Source organism: Cannabis sativa, chromosome 1, assembly GCF_029168945.1.
Source record: "Cannabis sativa cultivar Pink pepper isolate KNU-18-1 chromosome 1, ASM2916894v1, whole genome shotgun sequence".
NCBI lineage: Eukaryota > Viridiplantae > Streptophyta > Magnoliopsida > Rosales > Cannabaceae > Cannabis > Cannabis sativa.
In genome coordinates, this window is record NC_083601.1 from 19,643,100 (window position 1) to 19,659,947 (window position 16,848).

General features: G+C 34.2%; 1 protein-coding gene across 1 annotated transcript; it reads left to right on the forward strand.

The window, feature by feature from the left end:
• Nucleotides 1-1,750: 1,750 nt before the first annotated feature.
• On the forward strand, nt 1,751-15,951 carry LOC115706956 (myosin-17). Its single transcript, XM_030634739.2, has 39 exons — nt 1,751-2,146; nt 3,362-3,490; nt 3,737-3,880; nt 3,986-4,131; nt 4,217-4,373; nt 4,490-4,548; nt 5,033-5,192; nt 5,321-5,470; nt 5,545-5,681; nt 5,782-5,928; nt 6,108-6,209; nt 6,286-6,343; nt 6,430-6,531; nt 6,759-6,796; nt 6,989-7,115; nt 7,215-7,385; nt 8,386-8,517; nt 8,628-8,737; nt 8,867-8,927; nt 9,687-9,864; nt 10,327-10,532; nt 10,703-10,822; nt 10,908-11,006; nt 11,116-11,337; nt 11,626-11,765; nt 12,158-12,275; nt 12,381-12,431; nt 12,511-12,591; nt 12,852-13,022; nt 13,174-13,329; nt 13,439-13,648; nt 13,984-14,121; nt 14,202-14,272; nt 14,421-14,520; nt 14,597-14,653; nt 14,744-14,800; nt 14,911-14,991; nt 15,159-15,241; nt 15,336-15,951. The coding sequence occupies exons 1-39, from the start codon at nt 2,144-2,146 to the stop codon at nt 15,457-15,459; spliced, it is 4,596 nt and encodes a 1,531-aa protein (XP_030490599.2). The 5' UTR covers nt 1,751-2,143; the 3' UTR covers nt 15,460-15,951.
• Nucleotides 15,952-16,848: the final 897 nt, after the last annotated feature.

Sequence of the window (16,848 nt, forward strand, 5' to 3'; positions counted from 1 at the left end):
TATAATTAATTTAATTTTAAAATATCATTAATCTTAATTAAAGTTTTATAAGGAAATAAATGATTAGGTCACTTTCAGGTTACAAGTTATTTATTATTTATTTTTATTTAATTTTCAAATTAATCACAACCATTTAATAATAATCCAATGGCTTAAAAAAATGTAACCATGATGGTTACAATAAAAATGTAACCATTGAAACCTCTTCCATATATATATATATACAATATGATAAAACTTTATGGTTTCAATACACAAGATTTTTTACAGAGAAACCCCTATAGTAACTAACATGACAACCTACATCGCAACTAAAATTCGTATAACAACCCACATATAAATTACCGGGTAAACTATCGAAGCAACCCAATCCGTAAATTAAAAATAAAAATAAAAATAGAATATGAGATAATTTTCCTAATAAATATTCATAATAACAAATATGCACTTACAAAAAATGTGATAAAATTTTATAATCTCAATACACACGATTCTTGCCTATTTTAAAATTTATAAAATTTTGATTGATATTTTTTTTTTCAATAACAGATTTAATTTTAATTTTTTGCTCAAGGCCCTATACTGTGAGTGGCCTTGTTTATAACCATCCTAGAGTAAAATTTTCAACAATCATATTTAGAAATTTAATCGTAAAACTAAAATTACTATAATAAGTCATCACCATTTATAATCGAGCTACTAATTACACTACTTAATACTTAATTATTTATCTTATCTTTAACTAAATCTTATGGATTTAAATCACATTCTCTTTTATTTTTTTTTCGAAAACGATTTTCTCACATGCTAAAATAAGTAAGATTTTCAAATTTTCGTCCTTAAATTTTCCAATCAACCTATTAAAATTCATAATGAAAGGCATTAATTAATTCTTTTTAAAAATTATGACATGGTTACGTTTCACATTCATTGGTTGACCGGGCCCACCCACGTGTAATGCAACGTTGAGTTGATAAGCCCATGAATCATGATTAAGCAATAGTGGATGTAGGGTATTCTCATTTTACGGTGGAGCGATCCGTACATAATTATTTCCATTGCTCATAAAATATAGGTAATAAAATATTTAGGCGCCAGCGAATTGTAAGCGATATCGTATTGTAATGTTCGCTATATTTTCGATTTTTTTTTTTATTGAATACTTTTTGGTCGGAAAATATTTTTTGTCTTTAAAATTTACTTTCTTGATTTATGAAATTACTTATTTACCCCCACCACCCACAGTAATGGAAATTATAAATGAAGTTTTGAGACTCTGAAAGCTGTTTAGCTTTTTTTCTACTAGGGCCCCCACCATATTTGTATTGTCAATTGCCATGTATAGTGTATCTAATCTAGTGAATGAGTAATAATACAGTAACTTACTGAAACAAAATGTTTTATTTTTGGCCACAAAATGATCAACCATTTATATATTTATTTTACGTAAACGTTCTATAATTATAATTAATTCAATCAAGCAGAAGTTTTTAATCAATAAAAAAATTAATTAAAAACCTCTTTAGTTGTTAAAACTAAAAGTACTAAAAAGGGTAAATACGTAAAAAGAGGAGATTCCAATTTCCTGCCCAAAGAGTCTTTGTCCCTTAGATATAGCTCTTCACTGTCGTTTTTAGAGGTGAGAGCCACTGCTTGTGCCTTTATGGAGGCCACGAATGTCTAAACAAGTCCTCCATCTTCCTCAGCTGAAGTACAAAGAAATAATAATAAAAATAAAAATAAAAATTTTAGAGAGAGAAAATCACAGCAAAGACATAAACAAGCTTAGAGAGAGAAGCTCAAATAACTTTTTTGCCTTTTCGTATAAATAAATAAATAAATAAATAAATATATAAGCTTCCATTTCACCTCATTTTAAAGAAAAACCAAAATCATAAGCTTCAAAAAAGGGCAAAAATCCCCTCTCTGTGCTTTGTTTGCTTCCTATTATCGTCTTCTTCAGTTCGTAAAAACTCTGTTTCTGTTTAAAATTATTCTTTGTTCATCTCTATTGCCGTTGAAATTTAAAAGTCACCTGTCTCTTGTTCTCTCCGATCTGACTCGCCGAGTTCCTTCTGCTTCTGCTTCTACTCGGTTCTGTTCTCGGATGAGTTAGCGGAGAAGATCGCCGACCTCAATCGATATGGTAACTTGAACAAAGCATCTAGTTTTTCATTGATTGATTTTATTTATCTATTGTTTTTAATTATAATTTTGCCTTATTGGTTGATTGATTTCTTTAACTCCTTTGCTAGTTGAGTTGAATCGGTTTTGATGTGTTTCTAGGAGTATAAGTATGTGATTATATTTCTAATTTTTGAAAAATCATGATATGATATACAAACTTTAGGAAATCATTGGCGTATAGAGGAAATTTGTTGAATTTTGTTCTCTTTAGCTTTTTATAGCTCACACTATGTTCCAATTTCATTCCTATTTTATCTTTGCATTGTCGAATTATAGGTCTTGAAGCTGAATTAGAACTTTGGTAATAGGATTGTGGCATAGAATCAATTTAATGTGAATGAATTGGTTTTATTGCCAATATCAATATGCTTTTAGTATTTGTCTCTCGAAAGCAAGAAGGCATTGTACTATGTAACAACTGTGACCCAGTTCTACCATCAACTTGACAGCTTTGAGTAGACACTTCAGCTGGTTTATAGTAGCAATTATAATTTATTTATTTTGAAATGTTGGAGAGTAAGCTTTTCGCTTTCATGATAAGCTAGATTAAAACAAATACAAGTCAGTGTATCAGAGGCACTATCATGATGAATGAGATGGTGATTAGTTTACTAGGTTAGAAACAACTAGGGAGGGAGCGGTACTTGTATTTGTTTTCTGCGAAAAAAGGGATCTTGGATTATTTTGTGTTCATACCATGTTGGGAACCGTGGCCAGTTAATTGTGGCTCAAATTTTGTAGTCAAGGACTAGTGGCAAAAGGAAAGGAGAGAAGATAAGGCATGAATAGCAATGTTGATACATCATTTAGAATGTTGTAGCTATATGTAGTATGGCGTTCATTTTTTTTCTTCTTTTCTCTGTAAGTTTGGACTTGGCGAATAATTTGTTAATTATAATGTTGAGTGTTTATCAAGCACTGTGTGACTCCAAATTGGCTTTTTCTGTCTCTTTCTTTTTCTTATAAACAAGCTGCATCACACTTGTTCATTGAAATTATCATCACTATAATAACAGTATAACCACTAAATTTTGTAATATATAAATGGCTAGTTTAGCCATTGGTACATTTTTTTTTAATTCGCTCTTTAAATGGAGGATTTTTTTTTTTCGTTTCTTGGTAGTACATTATACATGTATTTTGCTTTGCATTTCTAATACTTTTTTCTTTTCAGGCCCCGCCAGTTAATATAATTGTTGGTTCCCATGTTTGGGTTGAAGATCCTGCCGAAGCATGGATCGATGGAGAAGTTTCTCGAATTGCTGGTGAACAAGTTCATGTTCATTGCACCAATGGAAAGACGGTGAGATACACCCACCACAAATTTAAAGCATAATTCTGTTGATTAATATTTTTTGTAAATAAAGGATCTCTATAAAATATGATTGTTTATGTCATGGGCTCTTTTCAATTCATGATGTACTAGTTCATGATTCAACTTAACTTGTTGCTGAGGCAAGTTAGGAGGACAGAAAGCTACCATAAATACTGTAATATATGATTGAGTCTTTGGTGTTATTATTCTCTTGACTTGTATATTTTTTTGTAGGTTGTCACAAATATCTCCAAAGTCTTTCCAAAGGATACTGAAGCTCCTCCTGGAGGTGTAGATGACATGACAAAGCTGTCATATTTGCACGAACCAGGAGTTCTTAATAACTTGGCTGCAAGATATGAACTTAATGAAATATATGTAAGATGCTTAAGGTTTTCATTTCATATTCTTATATGCTGAATTATTTTTTGACAAAAGAAGGAAGAAAGATGTTGATATGTTATTAATAATATTTTACCCCAGACATACACGGGAAATATACTTATAGCTGTCAATCCATTTCAAAGATTACCTCATCTGTATGATACTCATATGATGGAACAATATAAAGGAGCCGCATTTGGGGAACTAAGTCCTCATGTTTTTGCAGTTGCAGATGTTGCATACAGGTGAAATTAAATATCCTTTACAATCCCCTTTTTTTTCTTCTCTTATTTAGCTTGATCTATATGGGTTCATTATTATCTATGACAGGGCAATGATCAATGAAGGGAAGAGCAACTCAATTCTGGTCAGCGGAGAAAGTGGTGCTGGTAAGACAGAGACAACAAAGATGCTTATGCGGTATCTTGCATATCTTGGTGGTCGATCTGGGGTAGAAGGAAGGACAGTTGAACAACAAGTTCTTGAAGTATGATAGAGCTATCTTTATTGGGTTAAAATTATAGTCATTATCTACTTATTAGATCTTCCAATATAATTAACTTGTAACTGTTGCCTGAAGTGTTAGTCTGCTTGATTTTTCAGTCCAATCCAGTCCTTGAAGCATTTGGCAATGCCAAAACTGTCAGGAACAACAACTCGAGGTGATTATCTGTTTGTACCTTGAGTTTTAATATGGTTATATCTTACTAAAAACGGGTGGTGCTCATATCAATGGTTCGACTTTGTGTGAATACTATGAATGTAACCTATGAAGGTGTACTTTAGTAGTAGTTGATTTCTGTAAAATAATTTATTTTAAGGTCTATATAGGTACGTTGCTAATACCCTCTTTTTTTTTGCCTCTGCCTTTACTCTACTGCATGCCATTTTCTACCTGGAATGATGATCAAACATGTTAAGTGGATAAATTTGATTTTTTAACAGTTGTTCTATTGTTCAAAATATCCTCCGTGTCTAGCATACTTTATTTTTGTAAAACCTCAACTCTGCCAACCCTATCACTTTGCATCAAAGATTTCTGTAAAATAAAAACTACGTTTAATGTTTGTAAATTTTGCTTTCTTGGGTTCAACATATTCAAGTAACCTATTTTACTCATTTGATATTTGTTCTTTAATGCTACAGTCGTTTTGGTAAATTTGTTGAGATCCAATTCGATAAGAATGGGAGGATATCTGGGGCAGCTGTGCGTACTTATTTGCTTGAGAGATCTCGAGTTTGCCAAGTTTCAGATCCTGAAAGAAATTATCATTGCTTTTACCTTCTTTGTGGTGCTCCTCCTGAGGTAGTTACAATCAAACTTTATGTAAAAATTTCCTCAAATCTTTCTAGGCCATATACTCGTTGATACTGCATATGCATGTGATAATAGAGTATAATTGATTATTTGTTTATTAATTTTTTTACTTTCAGTATAGAGAGAACTACAAGTTAGGAAACCCGAAAGATTTCCATTACTTAAATCAGTCCACCTGCTATGAGCTTGATGGAGTAAATGATGCCCACGAATATCTTGCAACGAGAAGGGCTATGGATGTAGTGGGAATCAGCGAGGAAGAACAGGTCATTTTTTTGAGCAATTCTATCATTTTTCCTTATGTTGCATTAAGATTTTTGACACAAAAACTTCTCTCCAGGAAGCAATTTTTAGGGTTGTGGCTGCAATTTTGCATCTTGGAAATGTTAATTTTGCAAAGGGAGAAGAGATTGACTCTTCTGTCATTAAGGATGAGAAATCCAGATTCCATCTTAACATGACAGCAGAACTGCTTAGGTATACATTTAAATCACTCTTGCATGCAGTGCAGTTTCATTGTTACTTGATGCTTGCCTTTTGATATTGTTATACTTTTGTTAATTTGGATATATGGTAGGTGTGATGCCAAGAGCTTGGAAGATGCACTGATTACTCGTGTAATGGTAACGCCAGAAGAGATAATCACAAGAACACTTGATCCTGTTGCTGCTGTGATTAGCAGGGATGCCCTAGCTAAGACCGTTTATTCGCGCCTATTTGATTGGTACATGACTCTTTCTTTTCTATGTCCGTGCATCCCATGTTGCATGTATTTCTGTTATCAATTACTTCAAGGACTAATAGTTATGTGCATACCAAATGCAAATAATTCATATTACTAAGTGTGTTTTAAAATGAATGTACATTCAATATTCTGATTTTGACAATTTCATCCGTGTACAGGCTTGTGGATAAAATTAACAATTCAATTGGTCAAGATCCAAACTCGAAATCACTAATTGGAGTCCTTGATATTTATGGGTTTGAGAGTTTCAAGTTTAATAGGTAAGCTGATTTAATTTAGATACTATATTTCATGTGAGATTTGGATTTACAGCTGAAAACTTTCCACACTAAACAGTTTTGAGCAGTTTTGTATCAATTTCACAAATGAAAAGCTGCAACAACACTTTAACCAGGTTGGCCGATATCTGTGTTTTATTCTCGCTTCCTATTATGAAGTAATTTATCTTGATCTTTATGTCTACTAATTATATGGTTGCAGCACGTGTTTAAAATGGAACAAGAAGAATATACAAAAGAAGAAATCAATTGGAGCTACATAGAATTTGTTGACAACCAAGATGTGCTGGATCTAATTGAAAAGGTGACATATATAAACATTCTATTAGCGTTAGTGTTATATAAAAAGATCATTGAAAGATAGTGCTAGATATATAAAATTAATGTTTCTATAGTGTGGCAGATACTCTTTTCATTTTCTTTTCATAAGCAGACAGTATTTGATCTACATCAAAATAGTAAATACGTTTTTTGTTTTTCTTCTGGAGCACTTTTCAAATAACTAAAACTAAGTTCTTTAATATTTTACAGAAACCTGGTGGAATTATTGCACTTTTAGATGAAGCCTGGTAATGATATAATTCTGCTCAATGATATTTGACTTAAAGTTCATTGGATATCTATAAGGAGGGTGGATGCTATACTGGATTTTATGTTTTTCATAAATACTCTTTCTATTATTATTATTATTTGAAGCCTGCGTGCATGATTTGGATTCTTTCCCTTGGTTGGACTAATGAATCTTTGTTTGCTTTATTCAGCATGTTTCCTAAATCAACACACGAAACATTTGCTCAGAAATTGTACCAGACATTCAAAAGCAACAAGCGTTTCATTAAACCTAAGCTTTCTCGTACGAGTTTTACTATATCTCACTATGCTGGGGAGGTAAGGATTTTTTTGTTTTGTGGGTTGGTGGGGGGATATTAAGGTCATCTTGGAAGACCAACTACTGGTATTTATCCTGAAGTTTTGTTGCTTTGTCAGGTAACTTATCAGGCTGATCACTTTCTTGATAAAAACAAGGATTATGTGGTGGCAGAGCATCAGGATCTCTTGACAGCATCAAGATGCTCGTTTGTGGCAGGTCTATTTCCAGCGTCAGCGGAGGAATCATCAAAGTCATCCAAGTTCTCTTCCATTGGGTCACGCTTTAAGGTACTGCCAGTCTACCTTAATGAAAAGTTATTATATTGGATGGGATAAGCTTTAGTGATTCTGGCCTTATTATACTGCATCTGTTAAAATGCCCATTAGAGGATGCAGCTATAGAGTATATAAACTACTGAAATGGTAATTTGGAAACATTGAAAAAGAAATCATGAAGTAATGATATATATGTGGTGTGATATGTGATGGACCTTAACTTAATTTCAGAGATAAATTCCAAAGCAGGCAAAAATAATCTTTCAATTTAGGTCTGCACAGTAGTGTGTGGAAGTTAAATGAGATCAAAAGACAGCATAACCTGACTTATTCTCACAAAAAATAAGGGTAAACTCAACTTTAATTGGACAGAATGTCGAAATCGAATCTGAATTGATATACTGGAGGAGATGAGATTATTTTAGTTTATACATATATATTATAATTAGATAAAAATGAAAATCTTTGATCTTGGTCAAAATTTTGTCACTTTTTGATTTGGGAAAGAAAATTACATGACCTTATAATTCATCTTGCATGATGTAAAAGGTGCATTTGACATGACTATGATAAGCTGTGCTATTTATTTTTCCTTTACATTGAGAATAGTCTGTACATGATGTTGAAATTAAGTTTAGCATAATTGCAAAACATGTTATTCTTTAAGGTGGATTGTATATACGTTTGCTAGCTTAGTGGTATCAACTTATCAATATCTGTATTTATGATGGTTGATAGAAACCATAGTTTTGATCCAAAACTGTATTTATTAAATTAATTATGCGGCCACAGTGAATAGACTCGTCCAAAAAGAAAAAAATCTGACTTTGGACTTTGTAACATTCCAAAAGTATGCCTTAGTTATAGTCATCACTTTTTATCATCTGAGTCAATAGTTAAAATGATATCATACTGCTAATCAGGCATGAAGTTGTTGTTTTTCTTTCCTTTTAGATTTCTTGTCATTATATGTTCTTGGACAAGTGGGTATGATGATATTTCAAAAATGCAGTTACAACTTCAATCTTTGATGGAGACCTTGAATTCAACAGAACCTCACTATATCAGATGTGTGAAGCCAAATAATGTCCTGAAGCCTGCTATTTTTGAGAACATCAATATAATCCAACAATTGCGGTGTGGTGTGAGTATATTCTAACGATAAACCCGCTTTATATCAGAAATTTTTAGCATTATCCTTGGAATGTTGTGCTTCAGAGTAAGCTTTATGTTTGCCAATTCTGTTTCTTGTAGGGTGTTCTTGAAGCTATCAGGATCAGCTGTGCTGGATATCCTACTAGGCGAACATTTTATGAGTTTCTTCATCGGTTTGGGGTTCTTGCTCCTGAAGTTTTGGATGGAAAGTAAGTACAGGATTTTTAGGTTCTAGTTCATTCCATGATGAAGATGAATATACATGTTCAAGTTCAATATAACGCAGAGTCCATTTTATTTATGGAAGTCATGATCAGCCATTGCTATGCCTTGTACAGTTATGATGACAAGACCGCCTGCGAAATGATTTTGGACAAAATGGGACTACAAGGATATCAGGTGATTCAATTTCTTGCGTTCTGTCTTATTATTTTAAATATCAAGCTGCTCAGGAGGATGATATAGTTGTGGGAAGATCCCTTCATGACCCATATGTATGACAACATATTTTGCATATATCAGACTGAAGGCCACTCCAAGTCTGAATAAATAGCTTATTCAAAAATTCCAATCTCATTATCATCCTTGATGAGATTTATAAACTTAAACAAGCTCCATTGTTTGGCAACTATGCTGGTTCTCATCTATGTCTCTTAATGGATTGCTGTAAGGAACTTGGTATGAGTGGATTCTCAGGCAAATGGGGAATTGTGGGTGGGGATGATGGCTATAAGTGGAAATTGAGAAACTAGTACTTTAATATTTTATCTTGAAATAAGTGGAAATTTTAAATTACATCCAACACTATCCTTAATTGATGATAATGGCAGAGATTCTAACCTCTATTCACTTTGCGAGCCTTACAATCACATCAGCATTCTAACAAGATTTTTTAAGGATACAGTGATGACAAGGTCTGTTGGAATATCTGATGCAGCTTATTCAAGAAACTCAGAGGAATTAATGATTGTTTCTGAATATTTGCTCTTACTGTGTGCAAGTAACTGCTAAATGTAATATTCACCAAAAGTTTTTTAGAATGAAAATCCCATAAAATTTATCCTGCTAGTTAACTTCCACACATTTGTATTTTGTGATAATTTGTCTCAGGTTTCCCTGATCCCTAACGTCGTACTTTGTTTAACTATCATTTGGCAGATAGGAAAGACAAAAGTTTTTCTTAGGGCTGGCCAGATGGCCGAGTTGGATGCAAAAAGAGCAGAGGTGCTTGGAAATGCAGCCAGGATCATACAAAGGCAAATTCGAACATATATTGCTCGCAAAGAGTTCATTGAATTTCGTCAAGCTGCCATTAAATTGCAATCATACCTGCGAGGTATTATCTTAATTTGTAGCTAAAACACTGCTGCGCTCTAAGTGCACTTGCTATTTAGCCTGTTTATTTTTACTGTATACTGATGCAGTTTGTCTGATTTGGAACTTTAAGAATACAGAACTGCATTAGTGAGTCATTTTTGTTTCTTTGCATATAAAACTCCATTAGTGTACTGTTTGCTTTAGTCTTTTGCGCCTCAATTTGTTTGACCATATAAAAATTGTTTAGTAGTTGACAACAATATTCAATGGTACTTCAAGTGTTCATGATTTTCAATAGTTTCTTTTTAGCATTTGGAGGTGCCTACCGGGGCAGGAAAAGCTTAAATTTTTTTGTACACTTGACTACCTAGATCATGATATTCGGTGTTCTTGTTTCTTATACAATACTTTGTGGGGGTATGCGAATTGAACTTTGTTCCAATGGATATTGTAATTGGCTTCTCTTTTTCATTGTAACTAGGTATTTTTGCTCGTGAACTTTATGAGAAGTTGCGAAGAGAAGCTGGAGCTATTCAGATACAGAAGAATTTCCGACTATACACAAGCAGAAAATCATACTTAGCGGTCCGCTTGGCTGCAATCACATTACAGACAGGATTAAGGGCAATGACTGCTCGCAACGAATTCAGATTTAGAAAACAAACAAAGGCCGCAATCCTCATCCAGGTTTAATTTTAGAAAACCTAGCAACTTCTAGATGAATGTTTCTCTTTTGTTTTAGAAAGTAATAAATAACATAAAAGCAAGAGCTTTATAATGCATTAAACTCATGCTGTGCTTATTTCTATGAAAGTTGTGAATATGAAGTGATTCATTGTTTATTTGGTATTGTGCAGGCGCATTTGCGTTGCTTCATAGCGTACTCTTATTATAAGAGGCTTCAAAAAGCAATTATTTTTACTCAGTGTGGTTGGAGGCGAAGAGTTGCAAGGAGGGAGCTCAGAAATCTTAAAATGGTCTGTCGCAACTGGTTAGTGCGCCTTTTGTTTGTGTAGTAACATAAGGTGTCTCATTATATTTCTCTGGTGTAAATCTTTTCAGGCTGCGAGAGAAACAGGGGCCCTTAAAGAAGCAAAGGACAAACTTGAAAAGCGTGTGGAAGAACTTACATGGCGCTTGCAACTTGAAAAGCGATTACGGGTAAATAACTTTGTATCACCTATTGGTTATTGTCATGCTCTTGAAGGATTGTCAATTAGACATGAATCTGATAAGCCATAAAAATCATTGACTTTCATCTGAGTTGCAGACTGATTTAGAAGAAGAAAAAGCCCAGGAAATAACCAAGTTACAGGAAGCTTTGCATGCAATGCAAATTCAAGTAGAAGAATCAAATGCTGCAATTGTTAAAGAACGAGAGATAGCTAGAAAAGCCATTGAAGAAGCACCACCTGTCATCAAGGAGACACCTGTTCTAGTTCAAGACACTGAAAAAATTGATTCGTTGACTGCTGAGGTGGAGAGTTTGAAGGTAGGCAATGTTGTCATTGACTCTAATCTCTATATTATGAGTTTAATAGGATTGCTTTTCAGTCTGATTAATCCTTTGTTTTTTGACTGCTAAGAACATAAACATGCTTCAGGATTTTAGTCTACGATCGAGGTTGGGATGTTGGGTTGATTCTGGATACATAGAATTTTTGCAATCTTATAAAATACCATTTGTCAATTTTCTAAATGTTATTTTATGAACTCCATTAATAATTACTTCTTGCATCAATTGGCTTATGCTGAATTCATGAACCTTCGTACTGAGCAGGCTATGCTACTATCAGAAAGACAAGCAGCAGAAGAGGCCAGGAAGGCTAGTTCAGATGCTGAGGCGAGAACTGTAGAGCTGACCAAAAACCTTGAAGATGCAGGGAAAAAAGTGGATCAACTTCAGGAATCTGTGCAGAGGTTTGTTAAATTTAGTAATAATTGAACCACTGATATGTTGTGTTTGCTGTCATGAAATTCACTGATTGTTTTGAAAACAAATGAAAATACTCTACCTAGAAGGCTATTTACATTTTCGCAACTGATGATCGAAGTAGACCTGCAATTGTTTTGGCCTCATTTGTCATATCATACTTACAGATATTATGGGTCTGGTCTTGTTAAGGTTTTTATATAAATTAACCATATTCATCTTTTTGAAATAACCTCTTACCTACAGTCTCAATATTTGCATTTCTCTTCTCATATTCATACGGAAATGTATGCAAACATTCACAAATGCACACTCTGGCATAGCAGTTAGTTTCCTATGAACTCTCCAAGTTGGTTAACTTTGACATTGTTTATCACAGGCTGGAGGAGAAACTTTCCAACTCAGAGTCCGAGAATCAAGTACTTCGTCAACAAGCATTGACTATGTCTCCAACTGGAAAAACTTTATCTGCAAGACCAAAGATGGTTATTGTTCAGGTACCAATGGATATAAAGCTGATACTGTCGTTTTTCTAATTTATAGAAATGCAGGTAACTTATTTTTTTTTTTTGTTTGATTTATCTTTTTGAAACCAATTGCAGAGGACACCAGAAAATGGGAATGTTCTTCATGGTGAACCCAGGCTTGCATCAGTAAGAACACTTATTTTGTTTATCTTTTTTGTGAAAAAAATTACCACAACTTTATCTCTTAATTATTATTGTATTACAGGATATGGCTCTTACGACATCAAATGCACGTGAGCCTGAATCAGAGGAAAAACCACAGAAATCTCTCAATGAGAAACAACAGGTGAGTGCCCTTTGACTTGGGAATAGTTTTCAGGGCTGAACATTTGGGCCTGGTGGACCCGAAAGCCCGACTACCCGCCCCGCCCCGCCCCACTCCGCTGCTGAAAAGGCTGAAAAAAAAAACGGGACTGTAAACCTGCACCAGTTTAAAAGTTTTCCAAGCACCCAAAAAATCCGACCAGAGTGCAGCCCCTAATAGTTTCTTCCCTGGAATTTAGTTTCCACTCTCTTTTAAATTATTTTATTTCATTTCTGTTTCAGGAGAACCAGGACCTACTGATCAAGTGTATATCACAAGATTTGGGATTCTCTGGGGGCAGACCAGTGGCGGCTTGTGTCATATATAAATGCCTTCTTCACTGGAGGTCATTTGAAGTTGAGAGGACTAGCATTTTTGATCGAATTATTCAAACCATAGCTTCATCTATTGAGGTTAGTATCTTATCAACGAAAAAAAAAACAAAAAATTAAAAAACCAAACCTATGGTAGTATAAATTACAACATCTTGGCAGTATAAATTACTTATGCCAAGTTCCAAAACCCATTAAATGATACTGATGCTTTTTCTTTGTTTTGTTTAAGGTCCAGGATAATAATGATAGGTTAGCTTATTGGTTAGCAAATACATCAACTTTATTGTTGCTGCTTCAACATACTCTAAAAGCTAGTGGAGCAGCTAGCTTGACACCACAGCGTCGAAGGACAGCATCGGCATCACTCTTTGGAAGGATGTCTCAAGTACGCCATAGTTTGGATAAATAAAAAAAAATATATCATTTTGTGAAGTTAGTTATCTTATGATATTGTCTTTCTTCTCCTTCCAATATTTCCTTACTGTGAACCCCAGGGCTTACGAGCATCTCCTCAAACTGCTGGACTCTCATTTCTTAATGGTCGGGGGGGACTTGGTAGACTGGACGACTTACGGCAAGTTGAGGCCAAGTATCCAGCATTGCTGTTTAAGCAGCAGCTTACTGCGTTCCTTGAGAAGATATATGGAATGATTAGAGACAATTTAAAGAAAGAGATTTCCCCATTACTTGGGCTGTGTATCCAGGTGATTGGCTGTTAAGAGTTATTCTAATATCTATGCAGCAATTAACCTAATTTTTCTTAGAAAGAGAAAGACTATTTTTTTAATTAGTTGGTAATCAGTAATCACAAAATTTACGGGTTTGACAGAGTTAATCTAGCCACAAAAATAATTTGTAGATAAAAAACCCGTTTATGATCACATAAGAATTATATCATGCTAGATGTAGATAAAAAAAAACTAGTTTATGATCACATTAGCGTGACAGGTAACTTAGATTGCTACAAGTGTTTAAATTTGTGGTTAATTCTGCTTAAAGCTGAGATTTTGAAACTGAATTACTGCAAATAAAAATTCAGGCCCCAAGGACATCGCGGGCAAGTTTAGTGAAAGGGCGTTCTCAAGCTAATGCTGTAGCACAGCAGGCGTTGATTGCTCACTGGCAAAGCATTGTTAAAAGTTTAAACAACTATTTAAAGATGATGAAAGGGAACTATGTGAGTTTTAAGTTTATTCTGATGTTCTGATTTTGTATGTGAAAAAAGTACGATCACTTAATGCCTTTTGGCTTTTACAGGTTCCGGCCTTCTTGGTTCGTAAAGTGTTCACTCAGATATTCTCTTTCATCAATGTTCAATTATTCAATAGGTATACCTTATATCCTTTTAACATGCCTTTGTTTGACTCCAAACCTTCAAGGCTTCAACTGTATCCTGCATTGGCTTAAAATGTTTCAATTTCAAGGATGTTTCCACTTTTTTCAAAGATCACATCACATCCATAATATTTTTTGCAGTCTTCTTTTGCGTCGTGAGTGTTGTTCATTCAGTAACGGAGAGTATGTAAAAGCGGGTTTGGCTGAATTAGAACAATGGTGTTGCCTGGCCTCTGAAGAAGTGAGTATCGTTCAATGCTGCATGAATTTTTCGCTGCATTCCATGTTTCTTAGACCTGAAATCTTTTTGTGTCCAGTATGCAGGCACAGCGTGGGATGAATTGAAGCATATTAGACAGGCCGTTGGTTTTCTGGTATGTTTGATGCATATAACCTTTTCACTACTGATATTTACCATTGCTTATAGACTCAGTTTATTTTTTGTCAATTTCTTAACATTTCAGGTCATACACCAAAAGCCAAAAAAGACCTTGAATGAAATAACGAAAGAACTTTGTCCTGTTAGTGCTTCATCTTTACTAAATCTCTCATTATTATTTGTCTAACATTAAATGTCCGATCCTTAATTGTGTTCCCTTCTTCTGTATTAATTCCTGCCACCACACTTCAGGTGTTGAGCATCCAGCAGTTATACAGGATCAGTACAATGTACTGGGATGACAAATATGGTACACACAGCGTGTCTTCAGATGTAAGTTTGACCATTAACGACCCAAAATGTCAACTTTATTGTCCCTTGAAGCACTATACCACGAGTTAGCTGAATCATTTGTGTTAGGCATTTGAAATCCCTGTTCTCCTGACAGGTGAATCTTTTGTTGCCAATTTTTTTTCTGAATATGTTCCATAATGACGTAGGTAATTTCGAGTATGAGAGTTATGATGACCGAGGACTCTAACAATGCCGTTAGCAGTTCTTTCCTGTTGGATGATGACTCAAGGTATGGTTTAACTGTCTTCCATCAAACTACTTTTACTTGTCCCTAAAAATATGTCCTCCACCTAATTTACACATACCACGTCAACAATATGCAGCATACCATTCTCGGTAGACGACATCTCCAAGTCAATGGAACAGGTAGATATAGCTGACATTGATCCTCCGCCATTGATTCGTGAAAACTCAGGATTTGTGTTCCTACTTCCACGTCCCGAGTGATCAATGTGCTGAACAAGGTCTCCCACTTAGCACGTCAACTAAGGTGCTGAAACAATCATGTGCATAGTATTATTCTCTTTTGATGTCTTCATCTTCATCCATGTGTATAGCACTTTTTTCTATACGACCCACAAATCTTGGTTTGGTGATGGCTGGGTCAATTTATTCTTTTCCCTCGCGTTTCATCGACAAGAGGGGTATTTGTTAAGAAGCCATATATCACTTTTTATCGTGATAGTGTGCAAGATCAGGCAATGGTGTTCTGGTCCTCACATTTAACTTGGCTTGTTTTTTAACTTTTGTATTTGTTTGCTTGGTTTCAGAGCACGTAGTGGTATTGAGTGATACGTTTTATAGGTCATTATTTGTTTTGTTGAAGTAATTTGTAATCTAAATCTAAGGTATTACTTTTTATTTTTTTTTTCTTAATTCGTTAGATGATGACAGTGTCAATTCTATATCCTCACATAATATAAAGTTTTGTTCATTTTATTTTTCGTTTTGCAAGAACGTGAAAATAGTCAATTATTATCATTAAAATTGAAGGACATGCGTATACAACGAATGTGCTCTAAAACATATTCAAGAACATGTTCATTTTGCAAGGATGAAAAGGGTTGCAAACGTGTCACATATACTATACAACGAATTGAGTAATAATAATAAAAAAAGAACATCCATTAGTTATTCAAAGTGGAATGCGTGAAGGATTTTAATATCACATATAACAGACTTTTAGTTTTTTTTTTCCCCAATTATATTCTTAAAGAAGTCAATGATTGTATATCTTAATTAACAAAAATTAAAGTAGAAATAATAATTCTTTTCACTTGAACATAATTTAAAACATGGGAAATGAGTGAAAGCTGAGAGCAAAAATAAAGAACACAACATGAATATGATACTGTTGTGATAATTGAGGAACATTTCCCTAAGCTAACTACTTTGCCGAACTGTTTGTTATTGACAGTTATAACCGGTACACCTATATAGCTACCTATTTAGAATGAGTGAGCTATTTTGAGAGAGAAAGAAAAAGAGATGGAGGGTTGTAATGGCATAATGTGTATCCGATCACTATAGCCACAAGTGAGAATTAATTGTAATATTCATAGCTCAATAAAGATTCTAAAGCTAGGGTTTGTTCTGGCAAGAGAGTAGGCAGGTGATGTAATCTTCATCATCTTGTTTGAATCTCGTTAAGTTTTTGGTGTTCTATTTTATGTTTTATGCATTTGTGTGAAATTCAGTTCACTATATTCATGTTGGCATTGCACCTGTTCTAATTCACATTGCATTGTCTAGTGTTTCATTGTTTTTGATGGAGGAATAAATCATAACACTTGGAGTCAAAGCTCAGACAAGAGTAATTAAGAACCGAATCAAGAC

What these genes read in the sequence shown, in the direction of transcription:
- LOC115706956 (XM_030634739.2), top strand. An exon ending in ATTGCACCAATGGAAAGACG is followed by an intron (nt 3,491 to 3,736) that starts GTGAGATACACC and finishes ATTTTTTTGTAG; the next exon opens with GTTGTCACAAATATCTCCAA. An exon ending in TATCTCACTATGCTGGGGAG is followed by an intron (nt 7,116 to 7,214) that starts GTAAGGATTTTT and finishes TTGCTTTGTCAG; the next exon opens with GTAACTTATCAGGCTGATCA.